Source organism: Hirundo rustica, chromosome 15, assembly GCF_015227805.2.
Source record: "Hirundo rustica isolate bHirRus1 chromosome 15, bHirRus1.pri.v3, whole genome shotgun sequence".
NCBI classification, from domain to species: domain Eukaryota; kingdom Metazoa; phylum Chordata; class Aves; order Passeriformes; family Hirundinidae; genus Hirundo; species Hirundo rustica.
This window is the reverse complement of record NC_053464.1, coordinates 15,118,625-15,133,155: the sequence shown is the minus strand read 5'-3', so window position 1 is coordinate 15,133,155 and position 14,531 is coordinate 15,118,625. Positions and strand designations below refer to the sequence as shown.

The 14,531-nt window shown below is 58.2% G+C and overlaps 3 protein-coding genes, 1 long non-coding RNA gene and 2 other non-coding genes across 6 annotated transcripts; 3 read left to right on the top strand and 3 right to left on the bottom strand.

Annotated features, from left to right (window-relative positions):
• Window positions 1–15: 15 nt before the first annotated feature.
• LOC120759837 (uncharacterized) lies at window positions 16–610 on the bottom strand. Its single transcript, XR_005703234.1, has 2 exons — window positions 572–610; window positions 16–202 (listed from the first exon to the last, which is right to left on the bottom strand). It is a non-coding gene; the product is annotated as an uncharacterized LOC120759837 (long non-coding RNA).
• LOC120759917 (small nucleolar RNA ACA64) lies at window positions 287–412 on the bottom strand. Its single transcript, XR_005703261.1, has one exon. It is a non-coding gene; the product is annotated as a small nucleolar RNA ACA64 (small nucleolar RNA).
• Window positions 611–779: 169 nt separating the features above from the next.
• On the top strand, window positions 780–3,505 carry RPS2 (ribosomal protein S2). Its single transcript, XM_040079425.1, has 8 exons — window positions 780–794; window positions 907–1,065; window positions 1,180–1,269; window positions 1,673–1,780; window positions 2,292–2,465; window positions 2,543–2,702; window positions 3,098–3,189; window positions 3,384–3,505. The coding sequence occupies exons 2-8, from the start codon at window positions 910–912 to the stop codon at window positions 3,462–3,464; spliced, it is 861 nt and encodes a 286-aa protein (XP_039935359.1). The 5' UTR covers window positions 780–794; window positions 907–909; the 3' UTR covers window positions 3,465–3,505.
• Window positions 2,882–3,019, top strand: LOC120759916 (small nucleolar RNA SNORA64/SNORA10 family). The gene has a single exon (XR_005703260.1). It is a non-coding gene; the product is annotated as a small nucleolar RNA SNORA64/SNORA10 family (small nucleolar RNA).
• Window positions 3,506–3,725: 220 nt separating the features above from the next.
• NDUFB10 (NADH:ubiquinone oxidoreductase subunit B10) lies at window positions 3,726–5,356 on the bottom strand. The gene is made up of 4 exons (XM_040079426.1): window positions 5,150–5,356; window positions 4,474–4,612; window positions 4,056–4,195; window positions 3,726–3,927 (listed from the first exon to the last, which is right to left on the bottom strand). Exons 1-4 carry the CDS (start codon window positions 5,295–5,297, stop codon window positions 3,824–3,826), a joined length of 531 nt encoding a protein of 176 aa, XP_039935360.1. The 5' UTR covers window positions 5,298–5,356; the 3' UTR covers window positions 3,726–3,823.
• Window positions 5,357–6,141: 785 nt separating this feature from the next.
• RPL3L (ribosomal protein L3 like) lies at window positions 6,142–13,799 on the top strand. Its single transcript, XM_040079452.2, has 10 exons — window positions 6,142–6,289; window positions 7,269–7,461; window positions 7,781–7,949; window positions 9,065–9,200; window positions 9,896–10,082; window positions 11,075–11,235; window positions 11,481–11,582; window positions 11,663–11,758; window positions 12,328–12,447; window positions 13,690–13,799. Exons 1-10 carry the CDS (start codon window positions 6,287–6,289, stop codon window positions 13,741–13,743), a joined length of 1,221 nt encoding a protein of 406 aa, XP_039935386.1. The 5' UTR covers window positions 6,142–6,286; the 3' UTR covers window positions 13,744–13,799.
• The last annotated feature ends 732 nt before the right edge of the window (window positions 13,800–14,531 follow it).

Here is a 14,531-nt window from a genome sequence, read left to right as displayed (position 1 = left end):
GAGACATGCTCCATCTTTTAAGCATTTCATTTTTTATTGCACATCAAAATACAAAATCGAATCGTTTTCAGCTGTGACTCTCGTGTCGCCGTCCATCACAGCATCCCCGTGCTCTTCTCATCTCCTCCGGGGAAGGGATCGCCGTGCAAATGTCAGCCCAGCCCACGGCGGGGCCGCGGCTCTCAGCGGCCGGGAACGGCACCTGGTGCAGGAGAACAAAGCTCTGAGAAACAGCCCCCACTCTCGGTAAAACAACCCCTCGCCCCCGGTACCCGCCGGGCACGGGGCTTATGGGAACATGGGTTTCATTCCCCACACACAGCCGTGGGCAATAAGCTTAATGTTCCCGATGCTCTGGGCGCCGTTATCTCACCCGGGGCCACCAGCAGACCCCGAATGATTTTCAGACCGCGCCGGGCGCTACCGCAGCCCGCGGAGCGCCTTCCTGGGACGCTCCGTGCACCCCCACCCCGCCAGCGCCATATGCACTTCCCAGAGCTTTCCAAAGGCTAAAGGCGCACGGAAGGAGGGAGATGCTGCAGCGCCCTCAGGATCACCCACCGCTCCTCACCTGCCGCCTCCGCGCCGCGCTCTGAGGGCTCGGGCCGTGCGCGCCCGTTTATGCCGGGGCCCGCGCCGGCCCCGCGCTCTGTATAATTTACCACCAATGGCTCATCCCGGCCCGAGGTGTGTTCCTCATTCAGCACGCGGGGTGGGCACTGCTCTCGCGAGATGCTCGCGCCCTATAAATACCGTGCGGCGCCACGGCGCGGCCTTCTACGCTGAGGGATCACGTAAGTACTGTGGGAGCCATGGCGGCGGCGCCGGGCCCATCCGGCCCCATCGGGCCCCATCGGGCCCCATCGGCGCCCGGCGCCGCCCGCCTGATGTCCCGCTTTGTTCCAGCAAATGGCGGACGACGCCGGTGCTGCGGGAGGAGCGGGAGCGGCCCGCGGGGGCTTCCGCGGTGGATTCGGGACCGGGCTGCGGGGCCGCGGGCGCGGCCGCGGGAGGGGCCGCGGGAGAGGCCGCGGGGCCCGCGGAGGTAAAGCCGAGGATAAGGAGGTGAGTGGGGACACGGGGACGGGGGTGCTGCCAGTCCCCAGGATGGGGCAGCAGAGCCGGGTCCCGGCGGGTGCTGGCACCTGGTGACTCTTGCCCCGTGGGTTTCTCTGCCAGTGGATTCCTGTCACCAAACTCGGTCGCCTGGTCAAGGATATGAAGATCAAGTCTCTTGAGGAGATTTATCTCTTCTCGCTTCCCATCAAGGTGAGTTGTTGCTGTGGTTATGGAAGCGATGGGGCAGGGAGATGCTCCAAGGGGTGGAGCCAGGTAGGGAGAGCAGGGGTGGTTCACCTGGGGAAGGGAATGCTCCGGGGAGACCTCAGAGCCTACAGGGGCTCCAGGAGAGCTGGGATAGGGTCAGACGGGATGTTGGGAAGGAATTGTTCCCTGGGAGGCCCTGGCACAGATGGCTAGAGAAGCTGTGGCTGCCCCTGGATCCCTGGGAATGTCCAAGGCCAGGCTGGACAGGGCTTGGAGCAATCTGGGGCGGTAGAAGATGTCCCTTCCCTTGGGAGGGGGTTGGATTAGCTGACCTTTGAGGTCCCTGTCAGCCCAAACCATTGCAGGATTCCCTGATTTCTGTGTGCTCAGTGCCTGACTCTTGCAGGAGTCGGAGATCATCGATTTCTTCCTGGGCTCCTCGCTGAAGGATGAGGTGCTGAAGATTATGCCTGTGCAGAAACAGACCCGTGCTGGGCAGCGCACCAGGTTCAAGGTAATCCTGTTTTTCTGGATCCTCCTGTTCACAACTTTCCTCCTGCATTTCTAGTGTGATTTTAATCACTCCAAATCCCTTTTTCTATCACATCTAGTAAATAAATACTTTGCTGTGAGGACCATTAGTAGTTTGCCAAATGTATTAACTTTCAGATGCCAGCGATGTGTGCAGATGTTCTTTAAAGCAGCAGTGTCCCAAAAGTTGGACTGCAAAGTCTTCTGATATCTCAGAATTCAGTTGTTCTTGCACAGCAGTGTTGGGTTTTCGGGGAGAAGTTCTGGATATGAAGAGGGAATGCTGTTGGGAAATCATGGGGAGTTCTGACCAATGTGAGGCTGCAGCAGGGAATTGAATCTCAGTGCTTTAACCTTGGCTGATTCTGACTGAAGGAGGGGAAGAACGGGTTTCAAGATCTGTGTGTAAGGTTTGGGGGTGAGCTGTCAGTTCTTCTGAGCACACAGCACCGAGTATCCCTGGAGGGAGCAGTGAAAACTCCTCTTCTCCGCAGGCGTTTGTCGCCATCGGGGACTACAACGGCCACGTGGGGCTGGGGGTGAAGTGCTCCAAGGAGGTGGCCACGGCCATCCGCGGGGCCATCATCCTGGCCAAGCTGTCCATCGTGCCCGTGCGACGCGGCTACTGGGGCAACAAGATCGGGAAGCCGCACACGGTGCCCTGCAAGGTGAGTGTCCCGCGCTGGCCCGGCCCTGCGGCTGCTCAGGGCCGTGTTCCTGGCTGTGACCCCCCTGGTCCCTGCAGGTCACCGGGCGCTGCGGCTCCGTGCTGGTGCGCCTGATCCCGGCTCCCCGCGGCACCGGGATCGTGTCCGCCCCTGTCCCCAAGAAGCTGCTGATGATGGCTGGCATCGACGACTGCTACACGTCGGCGCGGGGCTGCACGGCCACGCTCGGCAACTTCGGTGAGCTCTGGGGCTGGCACTGGACAAAAGGGCGGCTTTTGTCACGGGTGGGGCACAGCTCCCCTTGCCTGATGGTGGTTTGTGCCTCCAGCAGCGAGGCAGAAGCCGTTGGTGCTTCAGTAGCGCGGGCCTGGTGCGGGTTGTGTCGGTTAATCACAGACATGGGCGTTTTACACCGGACTCTCCCAATCTGCGCGATTGCACTTGTGTGCCGTAGTGTAATTGTCGTAACTGGCGAGAGAGAGAAACCCGGGGTTTGTGGGTTCATCCGAGAGGCCCTCCCGTGGTCTCCCCGGTCCTTTCAAAATTCCACATTTTCCAGCCTGGGGGATGTTTTGGGGTCAGTGGGCTGCTTCTGCAGCGGTTGATGGGCAGCGTGTGACATCTCTCCACAGCCAAAGCCACCTTCGATGCCATCTCCAAAACCTACAGCTACCTGACTCCTGACCTCTGGAAAGAGACTGTCTTCACCAAGTCTCCTTACCAGGTAACAGCATTTGGGTAACTTGCAGCTCAGATCTTGTCCTTCTTGCCCCTAAAATTCAGATTCCTGTACCCCGAGATTTGGTATCTCTAAGGCTGAGCTGCCCCAGCCCCAGTGCACAGCAGGGATGGGAAGCGGTGCTGAGGAACCCGTGAGAGGGATCTGAGGGAATAACCCACTGCTGGTGTTTTTTGCAGGAGTTCACTGATCATCTGGCCAAGACCCACACCAGAGTGTCGGTGCAGAGGACGCAGGCAGCCGCTGTGGCCACCACCTAAGCGGGTTTTGTACGAGAATAAAGAGATCAGAGAACCAGGAACGCTGCTTGGTGTGACGGGGGGTTGGTGCTGGGCCATGGAATGGGCTGGGTTGGATCTTCACACTGAGGGAATTCTGAGCCAGGGCAGAGCAGCACACAGAGCGTTCTGGTGGCTCATGGAGGAGAGGGAGAGGTCCAGAGGGCAAACCCCAATAGTGGCAGCCCCAGGTGCCTGGAGCTGGGGGCTTGCAGAGCTCTTCAAAGAACAAATACAGATCCCAACTGTACAGATGTGTCTTTATTGTGGAGGCCAGCGGCACCAGAGGACAAGGAAACAACATGCACTTGGATACCAGCACCATGGAGGGAGGAACTGTTTTAGCTCTGCTCCTTTTCTTGTGCTGCCTTCCTCTCCTCCATCATCCTGTGCTTCTGCTTCATCAGGCACGTCCGTGCATTCCCATGGTAACCCAGTTCACCGTCTGAAAAAGAAAGGAAAAGCCTCAGCAGTGCCTCCCACAAGCCTGTGTTCCATGAGGAGTGTGGGGCGTGCTTTCAGACCCCCTTCCCTGCTTCAGACCCTGTCCCCGTGTGCTGCTGCCACACTCACATCTGTCCTGGTAGGCCTTGGTGACCTGTGCCAGCAGCTCCATCTCCTTGGCACAGTTCTGGAACTGGTTGGGTCCTTCCCTCTGCCTGCACGCAGCCATCCTTTCCTGGACTATCTCCACGATCTGCTGATCCACCATCCTGCGGGAAAGATGGTGAGGAATGCAGCAGCAGCCATGAGATGACACAAAAGCTGAACCCAAAGGGTGAGGGCACCCCATGGAATGTCAGCACTGGGATATTCAGGGTCCTGGTCCCTAATGCCACCATGCCCAGATGTGCTGCAGGGACAGCAGGACACTGGTGTGTAATGGGGTGGGTTGGAGCGGCTACCCCAGCAATCCAGCAAGATGCTGCAGGTCCCAGAGCCGTGTGCTCTGCTGTGAGCTCGCCTGGGGACAGCCCAGGAGCAGCCGTACCTGTCCCTCCTCCACTGAGCCTCGGCCTCATAGTAGCACAGGTAGTCACCCTCCAGGCACTCGCTCAGGTCAGGCACACGGCGGAACTTCTGGTGGTAGTAGTAGAACTTGTTCTTGTTTTGCAGCCGCTCGATCCACTCTGCAGGGACAGCCCGGTCACACATCCCAGATCCGAGGGGCAGCACAGCCCCAGCACTGGCACTACCCGCTGCCACCTCCCAGGCAGCGGCAGTGGGTCCACCACTGTGTCCGGCTCATGGCCAGCTGTGTGTCCGTCCCTCTGTGCGGTGTCCCGTGTCCTGTCCATGCTGTGTTACTGTGCCCTTGTATTCCCTGCATCTCTCGCAGTGTCTGAGCTGTGTCCCGTGTCCTTATGTCCCTCTATCTGTCCCAGTGTCCATGCTGTGTCTCATGTCCCTGTGTCTGTCCCTGTCTCTACGTCCACACTGTGTTCTTGTCAATGTCCCAGTGTCCTGTCCTTCTGCCCGTGCTGTCACTGTCAGGACCAGCGTCCCTGTGTCCTTGCGTGTGCCCTCTGCCTGTCCAGGTGCCCGTGTCCTCACGCCTTTGCCCCGTGCCCGGTGTGCCCATCCCGGTGTCCCCGTCCCCGCGTCGCCGCTCAACTCCCACGGGGAGGGAACGGGGGGTACGGGGGAGGGTCTCGTCCCGCCGATACCTCGGACGAAGGTGACGGGCGCGTCGAAGACATAGTTGAAGGCGGTCTGGAAGTAGTTGACGGGGTTGGGCACCGACGTGGTCCTCTCGGAGACGGGGGTGCGGGTCGGCGGTACCTTGTACGCCTCCCAGTCGTGATCCTCCGGCATGGCGGCGGCGGCGGGGAAAGATGGCGGTGACCCCTGAGGGGGCGGGAGGCCGGAATATGGCGGCGACCCTGGAGGGGGCCGGGCGCGGGAATATGGCGGCGGCCGCGGGGCACGCCGGGAGTTGTAGTCCGCGTCTCCCTCCTCCGCGGGGGGATCCCAGAACCCCGGGAGGGGATCCCAGAACCCCGGGATGGGCCGGGTTGGAGGAGCCCGCAGTGTGCCCCGTCTGTCCCACCTCCCTGCTCAGCAGGGCCATCCCGCAGCGCATGGCACAGGGCTGTGAGCAGAGAGCTTTGGGATATCCCCGGTGCGGGAGGCTCCGCAGCCTCTGGGACCTGTGCTCGGCTGCTGCACAGGGATAAAGCCCTGCCCCGTGTCCAAGTGAAACTTCCTGGGGTCAATTCCTGCCCGTTCCTCTTGTGCCATTGCTGGGTCCCCAAAGCAGAGCCTGGTCCCTGCTCGGAGCTCTCCCTGCACACAGGGACACGCAGGGCTGAGGGCTCCTCTCAGCTGTGGAAGCTGTCCCTGCCCATGGCAGGAGTTGGGGCTGGATGATTTTTAAGGTCCCTTCCAATCTAAACTGTTCTGTGATTCCCATATGTATTGTCTCGATCCCTTTTCCAGTCAGAATCACAAAACCTGGGCTGACAGGTTTTCAGTCTGTGCTGGGGGTACTTGGTGCAGGTGTTCACAGCCCTGGGTGTGTGGTACCCCTTTTGGAAACTGCCCTAATTCAGGAAACTGCCCTAATTCCTGCCATCCACATTAGAGTTGTTCAGGAGGGAGAAGCGTAAACCGAGCCAGCAGCAACTGACCTTTACCACACCACAACTGTCGCGTCCAACCTGCCAGGAATGAAATGAATATCGCAGCGGGTGAAGCGAGCGGCTAAATTTGTGTCTTCGGACCCATACCCATCTTAAGTATTAATCTGGGGAGGCACTTTCTGACAGCCTCTCTCTGCTGCTGCCCCGGCCCGAAGACGTCCCATGGTTGGTACAGCTCTGCTGGAGTCGCTTGTGTGCGAGGGTCAGCGAGCGAGGCTGGGTTGTGCTCCAGTGGAAGGGGGTCAGAACCCTCAGAGCTCCACTCAGGCTGGAAAATGAGCCCGGTGGAAAGCACAGCCGGGCGCTGGGACTGATCTGAGCTAGGAAGGAGCTGCAGTGGGTGCAGGACTAACCCTTGGCTGCTTGTGCTTGAGGTTTATGTATTTGCCTCTTCTCACCTGGCTTTCACGGTGCCTGTAGAACCTGTGCATGTTCCTGTTACCCATTCCTTTGGGCATCCTTTCCCCTGTTTTCCTGATCCTTGGCTGTGCGTGTTTTGTGCCATTTGCCTTGATGACATGAAGCCCAGGAACTCCAAGCAGGCCTTTTCCGTGCTACAGGATACAAAATAAATTGTTATAATTAAGAGTACAGAAGGACAGAAGGACAGACCTAGTAAAGAATGTATTTATTCTTCAAAGTCCTTCAGAAGAAGCTGAAGGAGAGATCACATTAAATTTTTTATTTAAGTGGCATCATTCATCCAGCAATTTAGTAAATTCACACTGACAGAGAGTAGATTTGGAATGGGTATTAGGAAGGAATCCTTTCCCTGTGAGGGAGGTGCCCAGAGCAGCTGTGGCTGCCCCTGGATCCCTGGCAGTGCCCAAGGCCAGGCTGGACACTAGGGTTTGGAGCAGCCTGGCACAGTGGGAGGTGTCCCTGCCATGGCAGGGTGGCACTGGGTGGGCTTTAAGGTCCCTTCCACCCCAAACCATCCCAGTAGTCTATGCCGTTTTTCCACGTATGTGACAGAAGCTTGAACAAAATCCTGCCCTGTTACGACCCAGGGAAGAGCCCAGAATCTCTGTGGCAGTCCCATCTGAAACGAGGGGAATCTTTGTTGTGCTTTTGCTGTGTTTCCCTTGAGCCCATTTCCCGGGCAGCTGCGAGTGAAGCCCCCCTCGGTCGTTGCTCTCCGCAGTCCCACCGCAAGTTCTCCGCTCCCAGGCACGGCCACCTGGGCTTCCTGCCCCACAAGCGGAGCCGCCGGCACCGGGGGAAGGTGAAGGCCTGGCCCAAGGATGACCCCAGCAAACCAGTCCACCTGACAGCTTTCCTGGGCTACAAGGCTGGGATGACCCACACCGTGCGGGAGGTGCACCGGCCCGGGCTCAGTAAGGCTGAGCATCCACGAGGGAGAGGAGGGGATAGGCTCCCGGGGAAAGGCTGTTCGTGGGGAGGGCTGGTGGAGCCCACAGCCCCGGGTTAAATCCTGGCTCTCCAGATCTTGGGTGGGTCGAAGGCCACCTCAGCCCGGGCTGGGTGTGGGGGTTCCTGGATCTCCCCACGCTGGGATGGTGAGCGGTGGTTTGGGAGGTGGGAAGGCTGGGGCTGGAACCTTGCCCTCAGCACTCTCTGTGACAGCGGGAATCCTCCAGGGAACGACCCGATCCCAGAGGATGCCGGGCACCACTTCCCTTTGCTGCCTTGCAGAGATCTCCAAGCGGGAGGAGGTGGAGGCCGTGACCATCATCGAGACGCCCCCGATGGTGGTGGTGGGGCTGGTGGGCTACATCGAGACACCCAAGGGCTTGAGGAATTTCAAGACGGTTTTTGCCGAGCACATCAGCGATGAGTGCCGGCGGCGCTTCTACAAGAACTGGTACGTGCTCCCAGAAAAGGGTCATTAAACGCTGGAACTGCCCAGGGGAGTTTGGAGCCACCAGCCTGGAGGTGTCCAAGGGACAGCTGGATGTGGCATTCAGTGCTCTGGGCTGGGTGACAAGGTGTGGGTCGCTCACAGGTTGGACTCGATGATTTGGGAGGGCTTTCCAACATAAATGATCCTGTGATTCCCGGAGTGGGGGTGTCCTGGGGAGCTGCCTGTGAGGGATCTCCGGCAGGAATTCCACAGGCTCTCCGGGATGCCCAAACAGCTCAGCTCCCGTGGAGTGAAACTGCTGCTATTTAGTCATGCACAGGGACGCTGCAAACAGCCCGATGCTGGGGGAGCAGCGTTTGCATATGTAAATTTATTCTAATAGCCGAACCAAGTTAGCTCTCTCCGCAGTATCGTGTGTCAGGCTCCTTTTCCCTCGCGCAGCTCGGGCTCGTCGGGCTCCCCAGTTTACTGGAATCCTTGAGCTGGAGTGAAACCAGATTTGCCAGGGGGAAAATTTGATGCAGAATGTGGCCCCCGGCCCTCATAAACATCGACACCCCTCGGCAGAGAGGGAAGTGCAAACACGAATTTCCTCGCTGTAGGAACGGTGTCTCCTGTAACAGTGCCATGGAGACCCACCCACCGCATGTCTGCGATCCCCGTTTTCTCCTGTCAGCTCTTCTCACGGCTCATTCGCTTCCCTCTGCCCACCCAGAGCCCTTGACAGTCAGATGAGGCTCAGGTATCCCCAGGCACCAGGGAAGCGCCTCTGATTTCCTGGCTGCAGGAATCTCCGTGCAGACCCACCCACCGCAAGCCGCTGACCCCTGCTTTTCTCCTGCCTCTGATCCTGCGCCTGTGTTTCGATGGTGCTGAGTCAGGCAGCGAGAGACATCTGCATCCCTCACGCAGAAGGGCATTACCCTTGAACAAGCCCTTTTCACGGCTCATTATCCGCTCCCCTCTTCCCACCTCGAGGTCCTGACAGCCCGGTGAGGTTCAGGTATCCTCAGGTTCCTTGTGGAGGAGGCGGCTGGCGAGGTGACCTGTCCCCCCCTGCGCTGTCACCAGCCCTTGATCAGCTCTGATGGGTGTTGAACCACTTCTGCCCCCAGGCACAAGAGCAAGAAGAAGGCGTTCACCAAGTACTGCAAGAAGTGGCAGGATGAGGCCGGGAAAAGGCAGCTGGAGAAGGATTTTGCAGCCATGAAGAAGTACTGCAAGGTCATCCGTGTCATCATGCACACGCAGGTCAGAGCCTCCCCCCGGCACGGGCAGGGGGCTCGGGGCTTTCCTCAGCTCGGAAGGGCCTGGAGACGGGAGCAGGGGGTGTTCTGGGGGGGTCACAGAGGCTGTGAGACGGGCGATGGGAGGTGCTGGCTGACCTTTCCAGCTGCCCCCTGACCTCCCTGTCCCCTCCCAGAGCTTTCTGCTCCAGGCTTGCCGTGGGGGCTGTGGTTTGGGAACGCTGGGGAGCCCCCACATCCCCATGGGAGCCCACACAGCCCGTGGAGGAGAGCAGAGCCTGGGCAGGTCCCGAGTCCTGTGTCAGCAAGGGACCTTGGGCCTCATGATCACCTCAAATTAGCAACCGGTGTCAAATGTTTTGGGCAAAAATAACCCCACGGGCAGGCAGAGTTTTGCCAGATGCTGGTTGCTGGATACACAGGGACCCATTTTTATGCTGGACCCTGGAGTTAAGGGCTGCTTTGGAGTCGGGGGGAGAGTTGAGTTGGCTCAAGGCCAGACAAGGTCTCTGGGCTCGAGGACAAGGAGTTGTCTGCATAAAATTCCAGATTTAAAGAGCAGCCGGCACAGGGCTGCTGTGAAAGGGAGTGACTGTGGCAGAGGGGTGAAGCAGTGGCTCCCTCACCGATTGTGAGCGACCCAGCCCTGCTGCACCCTCCTGTCTGTGGGGCGTCACCCTAAAACACCGTGTGCTGCAGATGAGGCTGCTCCCACTGAGGCAGAAGAAGGCCCACATCATGGAGATCCAGCTGAATGGGGGCACGGTGGCTGAGAAGGTCGACTGGGTCCGGGAGAGGCTGGAGAAGCAGATCTCTGTGCACAGCGTCTTCAGCCAGAACGAGATGATCGATGTCATCGGCGTGACCAAGGGGCACGGGATGAAAGGTGCAGGGTTTGGGGCTGTCCTTCTCACATGGCTCTGCCCATCAGGTGGTTTTGGGTTTGGAGAGTGTTAGGCACGCTGAGAACCCCCACCTTTTTGTAGAGGGAGTAGCAAAGAGCCTCAGGATCTTAAGCATGACATTGAGTTCTGTTGTGGCAGGCAAACAACTGGATTGTCCCTCAGGAGAGCAATAAGATTGACCCTCAGGAGAGCAATGGGATTGACCCTCAGGAGAGCAATGGGATTGACCCTCAGGAGAGCAATGGGATTGTCCCTCAGGAGAGCAATGGGATTGACCCTCAGAACAATGGGATTGTCCCTCAGGAGAGCAATGGGATTGTCCCTCAGGAGAGCAATGGGATTGTCCCTCAGGAGAGCAATGGGATTGACCCTCAGAACAATGGGATTGTAACTCAGGAGAGCAATGGGATTGTCCCTCAGGAGAGCAATGGGATTGTCCCTCAGGAGAGCAATGGGATTGTCCCTCAGGAGAGCAATGGGATTGTCCCTCAGGAGAGCAATGGGATTGTCCCTCAGAGCAATGGGATTGTCCCTTAGGAGAGCAATGGGATTGTCCCTCAGAACAATGGGATTGTCCCTCAGGAGAGCAATGGGATTGTCCCTTAGGAGAGCAATAAGATTGTACCTCAGGAGAGCAATGAGATTGTCCCTCAGGAGATCAATGGGATTGACCCTCAGAACAATGGGACTGACCCTCAGAACAATGGGATTGTCCCTCAGAACAATGGGATTGTCCCTCAGGAGAGCAATGGGATTGTCCCTTAGGAGAACAACGGGATTGTCTCTCAGAACAATGGGATCGTCCCTTAGAAAAACAACGGGACTGTCCCTTAGGAGAGCAATGGGATTGTCCCTCAGGAGAGCAATGGGATTGTCCCTCAAGACAGCAATGGGATTGTCCCTTAGGAGATCAATGTGGCTGTCCTTCCTCGCCCCTCCCTGCTGACCCTGCCCGCTGTCCCCACCCTCCCAGGGGTGACCAGCCGCTGGCACACCAAGAAGCTGCCCAGGAAGACGCACAAGGGCCTGCGGAAGGTGGCCTGCATCGGGGCCTGGCACCCGGCCCGCGTGGGCTACTCCATCGCCCGGGCTGGCCAGAAGGGCTACCACCACCGCACTGAGATCAACAAGAAGGTACGGCCCAGGGGGCTCCCTCAGGCCTGCCATCCGTCACCATCCTCCTCCCCTCAGCGCCCTCAGCTCCCCTCATCCTCCCGCGTGTTTCCCTGGACGCCTCCACGTCATCCCCGGTGCTTTTCCGCTGCTCGAGGGCACACCTTGGTGAAAGCGGCGGGGTTCTGCGGGGGGTTCTGTCGCCCCGTGAAGCTCCTCAGCAAAGGGCGGGAGAGTCTCCATCTCCGCTGCCTGTGTGTTGCCAGATTTACCGCATTGGCCACGGCATCCACGTGGAGGACGGCAAAGTGGTGAGGAACAACGCCTCGACGCACTACGATATCACCGAGAAGAGCATCACGCCTCTGGTGAGGGCTGCCGGGGCTGGGACCCTCCTGGCTCTCCCAGCCGGCTCTCCTGCCCACCAACCCCTCTGCTCTCCCCGCAGGGTGGCTTCCCTCACTACGGGGAGGTCAACAACGACTTCCTCATGCTGAAGGGCTGCGTGGTGGGCACCAAGAAGCGCGTGCTCACCCTCCGCAAGGTGAGAGCTGGGTTGGGCTGCAGCTCCCCAGGAACACATTCCCCACGTGGAGAGCCCTCCAGATGCTGGGCAGGGACACTGGGTGGGTCCTTGGTGCTGTGTCACACGCGAGTGTGGTGCTGAGACCATTGGCAGGTGGATGGAGCTGGAGAGGTTCAGAGCCCCGAGGGCTGTGGCTCGTTACAGAAGTGAAACCTTGGGTTGTCACAGGTTGGGTGTTGGAATGGGGTGCCCGGGGACGTGGTGGTGGTGGAGCCACTGGTGTTTGAGGACAGGCTGGATGTGGCACTCAGTGCCGTGGCCTGGGTCACAAGGTGGTGTCGGCTCATAGGTTGGACTTGGTGATCTCAGAGGTTTTTCCCAGCCTAGCTGATTCTGTGATTCTGTAAAACACCGAGTGAGGAGCAGCTCTGCAAGCTCTCCACCACCTGAGCACCAGGGTGGTGCTCTGAGAGCACAGATTTTGGAGGATACATTTGTTCAGAGGGTATTCCAGCCCTGCTTCCATGAGACCAGCCCTCCTGGGTTTCTGTGACGCTTCTCCTGATGCTGTGTCTGTCCTTTCCCAGTCCCTCCTGGTGCACACGAGCCGCCGGGCCCATGAAGCCATCGAGCTCAAATTCATTGACACCACTTCCAAATTCGGCCACGGCCGCTTCCAGACAGCTCAGGAAAAGAGAGCTTTCATGGTGAGTTCCTCGGGCTGCCTCCAGCTCATCGTGGGGCCGCAGCACATGACTGACTCCAACCAAGCATCTTCCAGGTGTCCATGGGCAGGGAGGTGGGACTGGATGGGTTCAATGTCCCTGCCGACCCAAACCACCCCAGGATTCCATGATTCCATGATTCCATGATTCCATGATTCTGTGATCTGTTTCTCGATACAACAACAGCCAAATGAATGCTTGAGACTCTCTTGACTAAAGGCAGCCGTGAATTCCGTTCACACGGCAGAAATGATGCTCAGGAAGAAGAGGATGGTTGTGTGAGCGATCCAAGACAAGTCAACCCGCAAATAAAAGACCATATGGGCAACCAGTTCCCATTCCCCACGGGGAGCTTTAAACAAGGAGTTAACTTGGCAGGCACTGCCTTGGCCATATGGTCCCTTTCACTTGGGATTGTGCACTGCTTTGATTTGTTCGGAATGATTTATAGCTTTAATGTTCTTAGAGGAAAAAAAGTTTGGGTCAAATTCAGATACGAACTTGTGGTGCTTTTGTCAGAAGCTTTCAAGAAGGCCAAGCAGTGTATTTTTCTTAAATCCAGGGGAAAAAAAAAAAAAAAATATATATATATATATATAAAAATATATATATATATAATCCAAACACAGCAGTTTCTTGACTAGTTTTGCAGCCTTCACCAGGCTGCTGCGAGTCTGAGTCTGAAGTGGAGGAAGCACTGAGTAAACCAGGAGAGGGAGAAGGAGAAGGGAAAGAAACAACTGCCTGAGTCCCACGCAGATGTAAACTGGGTCTGGCTCTGGCCTGTCAGCCAGAAATGCCATGTGAAGCTGGCTAAGCCTCCTTAGTGCTGGCAGGGGGATTGGTTGGGTGCTGCCTTTGCAGAGCTCCTTAGAGGTTAAGCTGATTTCCTTCAGCTCAGTGTCAGGAGCCAGTTGTGTCACTGCCAGCCCCGAGCTGCTGTGACGAGGAGCTGGGTGACAGGAGGAGGTTTGACCTGGGTGCAGCTCTTTTCTTGGCCGTTTCGCCCCACGGATTCTGTGGTAAATCACCACATTTGTCTGGAAGTTGAGGGACGTAAATAATTCCTGCCACCTCCTCCCACAGGATTGATTTGCTGTGGGACAACCCCATTTTCCAGCTGCTGGCCACAGCCGCATTTCTGGTGGCCACAGTCCAGACACAGCCATGCAGGCCGGGTCTGTGTGTCCCTAAATCCGAACTCTCCTCTCTGCTCTCTTCCAGGGCCCCCAGAAGAAACATCTGGTGAAGAAGCCAGGTGTGCAGGAAGAGCTCTAAGGATGGAGATCCAAGGCTGCCTGACTGGGCACCTGCAATAAAAGGGCTCCAAGCCACACCTGCTCCCTCTCTCCTGGAGGGGTCATTTCCCTGTTTTCAGCCTCCTTAGCAGGTGGGGATGGGAAAAGCGGCATTTGGGACTGGCCCACACGGGCAGGGACTAACTGGGACAGCCAAGTGCCTGCTCTGTGCTCTGGATCCTCCCTTTCCTTTGCCCAGTGAACTTTTCCCGCTCACCCAAATCACCACGAAGACTCCCCTTCCTCTCCCCCAGCAGAGAGCAGAGCACGTCCCAGCACTTCTGCACCGGTTTCCATGGGAATGCAGGGCCTCCCCGTGAGCTGCCTCTGCCCTGGCCCCCGGCTGTCCCCTCCGTGCCTCTCCCACACACCTCCAGCCCTGCCTTTGCCAAGCTGAAGCTGCAGCCCGGGGGTTCCTCCCTGCTCAAAGCCCCCTGATGCTGGCTGGAACCCTCGGCAGAGGAGGGGATTTGTGCACGACAAGAGGGCTGCTAGGCAGGGCTGGGCAGCCATGGGTTTATTCACTCGGGATCCTTTCCCACCCGTGCTTTCCTTGCAGCCCAGCTGCCTGTGGGGAGGGGGGGGGGATGCCCCAGAGCTGGGAATTTTGGATCAGCGGTGATCCCAACCCCTTTGGTGCCACGATCCAGGTGTCCTGCACCCTCTTTGGGAACCAGCCAGTGGGAAGCCCAGCCCTCCACTGTCCAGAGCTGCCTGCTTGACCAGGAGTCTTGCCAACGTGGCCATGGAGCTCCTGGGTCTCCAGCA

Coding starts and splice junctions, on each gene's coding strand:
- RPS2 (XM_040079425.1), top strand. CDS start 910: ATGGCGGACGACGCCGGTGCTGCGGGAGGAGCGGGAGCGGCCCGCGGG. Junction 1,066..1,179: donor GTAAAGCCGAGGATAAGGAG/GTGAGTGGGGAC, acceptor TTTCTCTGCCAG/TGGATTCCTGTCACCAAACT. Junction 3,190..3,383: donor TCACCAAGTCTCCTTACCAG/GTAACAGCATTT, acceptor TGTTTTTTGCAG/GAGTTCACTGATCATCTGGC.
- NDUFB10 (XM_040079426.1), bottom strand. CDS start 5,297: ATGCCGGAGGATCACGACTGGGAGGCGTACAAGGTACCGCCGACCCGC. Junction 4,196..4,473: donor GCTCAGTGGAGGAGGGACAG/GTACGGCTGCTC, acceptor TCTTTCCCGCAG/GATGGTGGATCAGCAGATCG. Junction 3,928..4,055: donor CAAGGCCTACCAGGACAGAT/GTGAGTGTGGCA, acceptor TTTCTTTTTCAG/ACGGTGAACTGGGTTACCAT.
- RPL3L (XM_040079452.2), top strand. Junction 9,201..9,895: donor GTGTCATCATGCACACGCAG/GTCAGAGCCTCC, acceptor CGTGTGCTGCAG/ATGAGGCTGCTCCCACTGAG. Junction 11,759..12,327: donor GCGTGCTCACCCTCCGCAAG/GTGAGAGCTGGG, acceptor GTCCTTTCCCAG/TCCCTCCTGGTGCACACGAG.